This window comes from Asparagus officinalis, chromosome 2, assembly GCF_001876935.1.
Source record: "Asparagus officinalis chromosome 2, Aspof.V1, whole genome shotgun sequence".
NCBI lineage: Eukaryota > Viridiplantae > Streptophyta > Magnoliopsida > Asparagales > Asparagaceae > Asparagus > Asparagus officinalis.
Window position 1 is genome coordinate 11,974,183 of NC_033795.1, and position 11,194 is coordinate 11,985,376.

The 11,194-nt window shown below is 39.3% G+C and overlaps 3 protein-coding genes across 3 annotated transcripts; 1 reads left to right on the forward strand and 2 right to left on the reverse strand.

The window, feature by feature from the left end:
- Positions 3,287-4,260, forward strand: LOC109830829 (putative UDP-rhamnose:rhamnosyltransferase 1). The gene has a single exon (XM_020398191.1). It carries the CDS (start codon positions 3,287-3,289, stop codon positions 4,154-4,156), a length of 870 nt encoding a protein of 289 aa, XP_020253780.1. The 3' UTR covers positions 4,157-4,260.
- On the reverse strand, positions 5,418-6,179 carry LOC109830830 (MDIS1-interacting receptor like kinase 2-like). Its single transcript, XM_020398192.1, has one exon. The coding sequence runs from the start codon at positions 6,177-6,179 to the stop codon at positions 5,418-5,420; it is 762 nt and encodes a 253-aa protein (XP_020253781.1).
- Positions 6,176-10,119, reverse strand: LOC109830831 (MDIS1-interacting receptor like kinase 2-like). The gene is made up of 3 exons (XM_020398193.1): positions 9,906-10,119; positions 9,379-9,521; positions 6,176-6,967 (listed from the first exon to the last, which is right to left on the reverse strand). Exons 1-3 carry the CDS (start codon positions 10,117-10,119, stop codon positions 6,176-6,178), a joined length of 1,149 nt encoding a protein of 382 aa, XP_020253782.1.

Below are 11,194 nucleotides of genomic sequence, written 5' to 3' on the forward strand. Positions count from 1 at the left end.
AGCCTTATGTACTAATTTTGAGAAGCTTAAAGAATTTTAAATCAGTTTTCTAATGAAATATATATATATATATACATCATAAATATAATGAAATAATTTTTATTTATGAATTTAAAAACTATATAAAAATTAAAATTTTCAACAGAATGAATACACTTTAATATTCGATAAATATTCATGAATATTTATCAAGTACTGAGTATTTGAGTTCGAATTCAAAAAATTGTAGACATGGATATTTGAATTTGGGTTCCAATTTGAATAAATATAAATACGAACATCTCCTATTCGATGCGATTCGTTCATTTACCATCCCTGCTTATAATCTTGCCCTCAATAACCAAAATTTCTGGATCCGCCAAAGATGACATTCTTGCATGTAAATCATCTAACCGTGAGTTGAATAAGTTAATGACATGAATTATTGACCAAAAAAAAGGGTTAATAATATGAATTATGTAGTGATAAAGGTATGTACCAAGTCAACCCCATTCACTCGTGTATGTATCAACACCTAGGATTTAAGATACCACAATATGTACTTATTAATTTATGTTTTCACATTAAAAACTCTAAATTCAAGAGTCAACCAATCTCACCTTTCCTCTTTTATTCTTACCACTAAGTTTTCTTTCTTTGTCGCATAAACTCTGCTTATATTTTGCAATTAATACATGCCATCACCAAGAGTCGAACTCATCTCCTTAGGACTCTATGACTAGTTCACATTACAAGTATTTTTAGGTAATTAATGAAGCTAACTACACAATTATCTCTGTTGATTAATATATTGATGATCACACTCTTAAATCTTTTTAATTTTTTATGATCTCCTAATCACTAATACAGTGTAGATATCAAGGATTAGTTGACGACAGCGCTTACTTCATTAACGTTGAAACGCAGAAGTCAAGCTAACATTATTTTAATATCCATTCTTATGTATTCTCACGAATCAGTATTTATTTATATTTATATTTATATTTTCCAGAATAGCAATTGCACAAATAACTTATATTGACAGTTACGTTTAAAAACCCCTTATGTATTTATTAAGAGCTGAATGATCTCTGTATTTTGAATAATAATAGTCTATTACTTTCAAGATTGTTATTCATTTCTTCATCCATTTATGTGTCATATTGAATACATCAACAGCTATGATAAAAATAATAATCTTTCCATTACTTAGGATCTAAAAATACTTGCCATGTAGTCAGTTTGGAGTCATTATAGGAAGACCATTGTCTCTACGCAATTACCATAAGCAAGTCGTCTGTTAACTTTTTCTCATAGATGATCATAATATTACCATTAATTAAGATCAGTGATGGTTTGTTTTTTGGTCGAAAGACGTCGCTACATCTAACTTAGGCTTGCAGCTGACAACAACGGATTGGGATCCTCTTCTAATGAGAGGCTTCCTAAGATTTTCTAATGAGATCTCGGCCTTTGATTTATCAATCAAAGGCCATGATCTTCTCATGAAGAAAAGTAAGAGGGGGAGGAGAATGAGATCTTGGTCTTTAATTAATAAATCAAAGGTCAAGATCTTTTTATTAGAAGATATTATGAGCACTACTTAATAGGAGAGGATGCCAATACGACAACAACCGGTTCATAGTACGAGAGACTCTGTTCATCATCGTCGTTGGTCACTTATGGGTCGCATGCACTCAAGTGACGATATCATTCGTTGTATAATCACCGTAACAACTAAAAAGGGACAAAAAAGGAAAAATAATCAATAAAAATTCACGAGTTGACATGAGATGTTCCAACGCCAACGGTCTTTCTCTTCACGTTTCCATTACTTTCACCTCCCGGGCCCCACCCAACTCTCCAGGACCAAAAAAAAAAAAAAAAAAATCTAATCTGTCTCGGCTACCAAGTTAAAATTAGGCTAGCTAGCTAAAAAAAAAAAAAAAAAAAAAAAAATCTAATCTGTCTCGGCTACCAAGTTAAAATTAGGCTAGCTAGCTAGTACTAAAATATTCTATTGTTTTCCATAGTTTGCACGCATATATCTTCACTTGATTTCGACCGCACTTATATGACCTAAGTTTCTAAAGTTTAGATTTTAATATATTCTATTATGTGAACGTGAGAAAAATTTAACCGAATTATCCATGTATATATCACTCATAAGCTAATTTTATATTTTTTAGCCTTTATTATTTCTGGAATTTACTATTAAAACCATCACATTTCTCTTTTAGACCTAGTTCTCTGGTGCACACAATGCCTACATTATATAGTAAATTTTTGTATAAAAAAATATTTTTAATACCTTAATAATCAATACTAACATGAGTATATTTTTAGAAAATTATTGCCAAAAGTGACGCAAAGTATATTACTATTAGAAAATGTGGGGATGAGGAGAGAGTTATAAAATAGTGGACGAGGGTGTTATGAGATCTTTTCAATTTTGCCCTTACTAATTAGTTCCAATGTAAAAATAAATTGTTGAGAACATATGTTGAAAATTTTGAAATCTTGATACACATAAGAGTAGAACCAAAAGTGTGATTTTCTTCTAAATAATTGTCATATGAGTAATATAGATAAATGGTCTAAAATTAGCTTATGAGCGTCATATGAATTTTAAAAAAAAAGATATTCTCGTGTTTGCATAACATAAGATTTTAGAGTGTAATTTTTAGAAACTTTAGTTATATAGATAATAAGGGTATAAAAGCGCAAGCGAGGGGAAACTTCAGCACATTTAAGTACTAGTTAGCCTTTAAATTACTACCACTATATTAAAGTAATATAAAAAATAAAAATCAGTGCAAGCATAGCATAAACTTACCTTTTTGTGGAACCTCTGAATATGAGTTTTTGTGAGCAGATTCTACGCTCAGTCGCTATTAAAAGTACAAACGACATGGACAATAAAAAAATCAAGGGAAAATTGCTTGGAGAAACCAAATAAAGTTAGGCTATGCATCCCCACCCCAAGTCTAAAAATCATAACCAAAAAGCCCTAAAAATAAAAAAGAAGTGCAACCAAACCCCAAAACTCACAGCCCAAGAAAACATTCTCAAATTACCCTTCTTCTTCCCCATTTAAAACCCAATCCCTTTCTCCTCCTAATCTGGCCCAAGGTCTCCCCCCACCGCCTCTCCCTCCCCTACCACCGCCGACGTGCCCAAGGTCCTCCTGATCTGGCCCAAGGTCCTCCTGATCTGGTCTTTTATGGTCCGAGGACCGAGTTGCCGTCGAGGGCAACGCCGGAGTCGTTCACGGTGGCCATCTTGAAGGGTCCCGTTCCCGACAAATATGGCGTATAAATTGCACGAGGTGCGCAGGCTCTTCGAGATGGCGAGGTTACCGAACCCTTCCGGTGTTCCCGACGCGCGTCGTTTCAAGATGGCGCTTGAAGGATGCAGAGCAATCGCTCTGTGGAGCTGCGAGGAATTGGAGTCCGAGTGGCTGATTCTGCTCGAAGAAATCATCAAGAAGCCGATTGTTCCGGTCGGCCTGCTGCCGCCATCGGTGGACGAACGAAACGAGAATGCGAATGAATCTGAAGTTGAAATAATGGAATGGCTCGGCAAGCAGAGGTCGAAGTCCGTGGTTTACGTCGCTCTCGGGACCGAGGTGGCTATGAACACCGAGTCGCTGCACGAGCTGGCGCTAGGACTTGAAACGGCGGAACTGCCCTTTGTTTGGGGGCTCAGAAAGCCTTTCGGCTTGAGTCCAGATGGTGAGATTCTACCAGAAGGGTTTGAAGATAGGACCAAGGACTTTGGGCTAGTTGTTAAGGGTTGGGCGCCACAAGTGAAGATATTGGCTCATGAGTCGGTCGGAGGATTCTTGACGCATTGCGGGTGGAGTTCGATCATCGAAGGTCTTCAGTCTGGACACCCGCTTGTTCTGCTGCCCGTGGATTTGGACCAAGGTTTGAATGCGAGGTTGATGGAGGAGAAAGGATTTGGGGTCGAGGTTGAGAGGAACGAAGAAGATGGATGTTTCAATAAAGAAGATGTGGCCAAGGCCCTTAGGTTGGTGATGGTGGATGAAGAGGGAGAGAGTTACAGGAAGAGAGCTCAGAAGATGATGGAGGTTGTTCGGGACAAGGAACGGCAAGACAAGAACGTGGATGGCTTCATTCAGTTTCTTGCAACTAATCGTAGCTTAGAAGCCTGAGTTGTAGAGAGCCTCCATAACTTATTACCAACCACATCTCTTCACTCAATAAACCCCATGAATGATATTGTTTGTTTTTCACATCCTCCGCCAGAATATTTTTTGTACTTTGGATGTTGTATGTGATATTTGTTATTTATACGTGACATTTGGGTGTTTTATGTGATATTTGGGTGTTGTATGTGATATTTATGTGTTGCTTGTGATATTTGTTATTTATACGAGATATTTGAGTATTGTATGTGATATTTGGCTGTAATTTATGACATTTGGGTGTTGTATATGATTTTTGGGTGCTGTATGTGATATTTATGTGTTACTTGTGATATTTGTTGTTTATACGTGATATTTGGGTGTTGTATGTGATATATGACTAAAGTTTGTGATATTTCGATGTTGCTTGTGATATTTGCTGTTTACACGTGATATTTGGGTATTGTATGTGATTGTTAGATGTAATTTGTGATATTTGGGTGTTGTTTGTGACATTTGCTGTTTATACGTGACATTTGGGCGTTGTATTTTATTTTTGTCTGTAATTTGTGACATTTGGGTGTTGTATATGATATTTGTGACATTTGGGTGTTGTTTAAGGTGAAGGTGAAGGTGAAGAGGAGTGTCAAAGTATTTGAGTTTGAGTTGAAGGTGAAGAGGAGTGTCAGAGTATTTGAGTTTGAGTTGAAGGGGAAGAGGAGTGTCAGAGTATTTGAAGGATGAGTTATTTATTCCTAGGTCTTGGTGGGAAAAGAAGAATAAGGGGATGATGATGAAGGAGGATGTGGAATGACTCTATTAAATCTAAATATCACATACAATAAATTATAGTCATGTGTCACGTATAAACAAATTACAACCATGTGACAAATAAGCACATTCACTATCAACAAATTACAGCCAAATATCACATACAACACCCAAATTTAACGTATAAACAGCAAATGTCACAAGCAACACACAAATGTCACATACAATACCCAAATACAACAAATTACAGCCAAATATCACATACAACACCCAAATTTAACGTATAAACAGCAAATGTCACAAGCAACACACAAATGTCACATACAATACCCAAATATCACATACAACACCCAAATATCACATACAATACCCAAATATCACATATAAACAATAAATGTCACAAACAACACTCAAATATCACATACAACATCCAAATATCACATACAACATCAAAATATCCCGTATGAACAACAAATGTCTCATAAAAACAACATATGTGACATGAAACCGTCATATGTCACATGAAACTATCTGTGTTCATGCTCTCCAGCATGACAGGATCTTCTTCTCTCCTTTTCCATACATAAATGGTCGCAGTGAATGTGAATGCTAGTATTAGAGCTCCGACAATGGGAAGAATGATGGCGAGGATGAGCTTGGTGTGATTCTTGTGAGAAACGTTGGATGCAGCAACTAGAAAACACAACGGCAGACCTGAAACATTGCCACAGAGCCCTTGGTTCCCGACGAAGTCCTCCAAGGTGGCACTCTCAAAAGCGTGCCCTGAAGGTAGGGGGCCACTTAAGTTGTTGTAAGAGAAATCAACTGTTACCAGGCTGGACAACTGTGATAGCTCTTTCGGGATCTGGCCAGAGAGCTCGTTATGGGAAACATTGAGCTTCTCCAACGATGATAATTTTGCCAAATTAGAAGGAATCTTTCCAGATAAAGAATTTCTACTGAGATCCAATGCAATTTGCAAAGAACCCAAGTTCCCAAGTTGGTCAGGTATGGTGCCTGACAAGTCATTCTGGCCTAAATCAAGCAAAAGAAGCCGATCCAGATTGCCGAGCTCAGTAGGTATCTTGCCTGTCAGCTTGTTTCCCGATAAATCGAGACTCTGTAACAATGTGATACCGCCAATCTGTGAAGGAATTGTCCCAGATATCAGATTACTGCTCAAATTCAGCCTGTAGAGCTGATCTAAATTCCCAAGCTCAGATGGAATTGTGCCTGGCAAGAAGTTGGAAGACAAGCCCAAATCCTGTAACTTGCTCATCTCACCAAACAAGCTGGGATATCTCCAGTGATGCTGTTTCCATCTATGTGCAAGTATTGAAGGCTTTCACATTGTCCCCAATCTGATGATAGTGTTCCTGTCAATTGATTCCCTGTGACATCCAAGTATATGAGTTGGGGGTGAATGCCAAATACTTCTGATATATCGCCTTTGAACTGGTTCCCCTCTAACCGAACTCGTATCAAGTCACCACAATTGCGCAAGCAGTCAGGCGGATGCCCTGAGAAGTTATTTCTGTTAACTGTCAAGTACTGAAGTTTGAAGCCGCTGCAAAGAGTAGGTGGAAGCGGACCCGAGAAGCTATTGTTCGAAAAGCTTGCAGTAACCAAGAGCCCATGCTTACCGAGATCTTGAGGCAGAGCCCCTGTGAAATTGTTGGTAAATACCTGAAGAGTTTGAAGGTTTTCAAGCTGGGAAATTGTGCTGGGCAGCTCCCCTTCTAATTGGTTGGTGTTTACATCTAGATAGCCCAATGAAGTCATGTTTCCAATCTCAGGCGGAATTTTGCCTGTGAGATTGTTGGAGAACAAGCCCAATGATGTGAGGTTAGTAAGCTTCCCAAGCTCAGCTGGGATCGGACCCGACAATGAGTTGTTTGAGAAATCCAATTCCAGCAAATTGATCACCGTGAACGACTCCGGCGTTGCCCTCGACGGCAACTCGGTCCTCGGACCATAGAAGACCAGATCAGGAGGACCTTGGGCCAGATCAGGAGGACCTTGGGCACGTCGGCGGTGGTAGGGGAGGGAGAGGCGGTGGGGGGAGACCTTGGGCCAGATTAGGAGGAGAAAGGGATTGGGTTTTAAATGAGGAAGAAGAAGGGTAATTTGGGAATGTTTTCTTGGGCTGTGAGTTTTGGGGTTTGGTTGCACTTCTTTTTCATTTTTAGGGCTTTTTGGTTATGGTTTTTAGACTTGGGGTGTGGATGCCTAGCCCAACTTTATTTGGTTTCTCCAAGCAATTTTCCCAAAAATCAAACAAAAAAAATTGGATTGAAAAAAAAAAAATCAACTGAAAACGATGTCACTAAAAAACAATCTGTACAATCACCTGTTTAATCGATGCAAACCGTGTTTAGTTCCATCCTTGCGATATCGATTTTGACACTGAGGCTGTAAAATATATTTCTCTTAATAATAATAATCCCCCTGTCCTAATACCGTGGGTTCGTTCCAAGAGGATGGGCAGGCGGTAATTTCCATCCATTCCGACCAGTTTTTGCTTGTTGGTGCGCGCCGCCGGAATTCCGAACATTCACTTGAGGATGGGACACGTGAGATATGGCAATCACTGAGGGTGGGGATTCTGTGTAGTTAACATTGGGTGAATCCGTTGAGTGAAAATTTGCGATCGGTGAGCATTAAAATGATATTGTTGTGTAATTGTATCCGGCTGGCTCGAATTGGGTTTGTGATAGCAGTATTCTCGTAGAGTGGGAGTGAGACCGTAGAACGAAGGATCGTGATCGTTTAATTGTATTTGAGTTTTGGCTTTTGGGCGTATTTATTTTTGTGCTCTATTTGCCATATGTCATTATGTCTCCATTATTTAGTTTTGCGACATATTAGTTCATTTGTTAATTTAATTTGTTATATGAATATCCTTGCCATTATTATTTGTACCATAACTTATTCTTTGCTAGGAATGCTTATTTAAATTAAGTATTGCTAAATCAATATTAGGCATATTTTTCCCCTTTATGGTGTTTTCATTTTCTTTTGTGGCATTCCATAAACAATTTGGTATCATAACTGTGCAATTGCTTTTAAATTGCTTGAATTGAACATTCTTTTTCTGATAGGAGTATAAATGAGTACATCAATCCAATTGGTCGTTAAGTTTTCGAATATAATTCACACTTTGTAGTAAGTCTCATCTCTTTCTGACAAGTTTAAATCTTTGTGATGCACATTCTTTGTATGGGAAGACAACACTCATTATCTTCAAAACTATGGAGGGCCCATATGGCTCCATTTATAGTTATTCAAATTCCATTATTAACGCATTAATTTTTCATCAGTATTCAATCCTTTTAACTCTTCCAATTAAATTGCATGCGTTATCATTGGTGTATTACACTTTCGTTCTTTCCAACTTTCAAAGTCATTTGCTTTCCTCTTTCCATCTCTTCAATCTGCCAACCTCTTAACGACCTCTCATATTTAACTCAATAGAGGGGTTTTATTTTTCATACTTTGGACGTTCCATCCAAATGAAGGGTTGTCAATTCTAGATATCCATTACACATTAGCCACTCCATTGACAACACTTGAAGAAACAATAGAGATGACCGGGCCGATCCTCTCCGTCGAGGAGGATCTAACAATGTAGTTCAGATGATAATCATTTTTCGCGCTGGAAGGTTTGGAAGTATGGGCAAACTGATTTCTCTATGTACATGAAGACTTATTCAATAACAAATTTCTTAATTCAATTGGGTTAACTAAAGACATATTAGGCACGTCAAAAATTAATACAAGCATACTTATCATCAGATATAGAACGATAAATAGCATGATATCCGGTTTGAGATCTTTTAATAGGGCGGACGTTCTTACAAAGTTATGAACCAATTGTAATTTTATTTCTCGTGGACCAATTTCCGTACGCTCGGTGGATTATAGCTAACACCTTAAGCTCACGGTATACTTGAAGTGTAGTGTTTCTCGTTAGTTCCTGCTCACTTACACGGCGGGTCGTTAACCTTCCCACATATACGTACATTGAGCCCATATATTATTTAATAATTTTTATCGCATGAAAGCATATTAATAAATTATTGGTTACAAACCTAATGACGCAAAGGGAGATTTGCCCAACAACATTTATTTACATGTAAAATTTTAAAAAGTTAGTCATATACCTTGGAGAGTGCCATAAATAGGGAATCCTAGTAGCAAAAATCTCATAACGATTATTTTGATAAAGATTACTTTAGGCTTTTTTACAGCAGAATGAAAATCATAGACCTAAGAAAATCTGTAGCACTGGAACGTGCCAGACTTTGATAGACCTGATGGTTTTAATTTGCTTCAATTACAGCGAAATGGCATGACAAACATTTCTTCATACCACGCAGAAAGATGGGGTGGATTGTACAGTGATTTTGATATTAAATTTCAAGGCCCTAGAAAATTGGGGATGTTCGATGACTAATCGTGAATAAGTCGCGAATTACCTGAGAATGGATCACTATAAACGAAACTTGAGACTCATATGTTCGACCTGATGCGAGCCCATCAAATTCTCCTGAAGTATGAATCCTACCAAGTATCTTTCTCGGAATGTCCAGTGGTAAAGTTCCCTGGGATTTGTCGTCCCCTACAAGGGCACTGTAAACTGACCGCTCTTAGATAACAGGTAAGGCGATTAATGAATCTTCAACCTCCTGAGAAATCTCAAGGAGCTCCAGTAGGATTGCAAGGGCGATTAGCTTTATATTTTCGTCGGTTCATTCGAACCTTCAGGAAGAATGCCCAACCAATATCTCAAGCCATCAAAAAGAAAAGGGGGCCGTATCTTTTGTATGTGGTGAGCTTTGTATTTCAACGGCCGATCAATCGATGAAAGTATGTAAAGCACATAATCTCTCAAAACAGGATATTGATCCCACCCCTGTCACCCCACCACGGCTGAACCTAATAAATAAAAACACCACGGTACCCTTCTCCCCGGCCTTCTGGACTTTGTTCACCCACCCCTAACCTTTCTCGTTTGCACCGAACATCGGGCAATCTACCCTCGGCCTCAAATCCCCCACAATACCCTCTCTCTCCTCTCTCTTCTCTCTCTGGCTCTTCCATAAACAACCCGCGGCGCGCTCCTCCTCTCCTCTCTCTAGGAAAGTTCTCCAGTCCTCTTTCGACGGTATTGACCGTTTGTGGTCACGCAAATCAAAAAGGCAACGAGCCACTCCCATTAAGTGCCATTACTTTGTAATTAGATGAAACGAAAAAACAGAGTCAATGAGCAGGCAGTTATAGTTTTATTTGAGCCCGTAACCAATGGGTAGGCGCGACCATGATTGAGAGATGAATGCTCGCCTTGGTGTTCGCGCTATTCAGAAGCCAAGCGGCATTAGTTCTGGTTGGACAGGAAACATCTTATTTGTGGGCATATCGCTACAAGTTAAACCCAGTCCCGAGTATTCATTTGAATCAACCAGCTCTATCATGAGCTGGCTGTTGTGTAAGCAAAATGGTGCCCTTACTCTTGTTCCCAACACTATGACTTACATTATTTTTAAACAACAGACAGTCATAAAGGACAGAGCGCATCCTGATGATCGTCCTGACCAAGCTAACTCCAACTACGGACAACCAGTGAGCATATATGATCGACCTAATTCATGTCCTATTACGGTCCCTCATTCGATGAAACCCACGAAGCTCAACACTAAAGTACTCTCGACAGAATCAGCAGTATGGCGTAGAATTATTACTTTTCAAGTATGGTGGACTCGAGGCGTTCACTGAGGGAGCCAAACCACAACTGCTTGCAAGTCCGCTAAATTTCCCAACCCAAACCCGGATTCCTCCCATTCTGCAGGCTTCCAGGGCCCCGGTACAAACCTACGAGGAAAGATTCCATTGCAAAGATGAAGTTGCCAACACTTCGGATGAGTTTCTAAAAAAAAACAATCAAAAAAAAACAAACTTCAGGCTTGTTGCTTCTCTTCTTTGTCTGGATATTTCAGTTACGGGGTTGGGATCGCGGGCTGGGAGCTGCAGCTGGGAGGAATCGGGTTGGTTTGGATTGATTCCGGTTGCGTGACCACCAAACCTGCATCGTAGCAGAGGAGGAGATTTCTAGAAGAGAGAGAGAGGGAGGGGGGGTTTTGAGAGCAGAAGAAGAGAAGAAAGGGGAACCCACTGAGGGAAAGGAAGGAAGGGACTAGGACAGCGGCCGGGAGAGGGGACGTGTATTTAGAGACTGTGGGTGCACCCAAGGGGGGGACGTGACAGCGGCCCACAAGGCAAATGGTCGGATTTAGC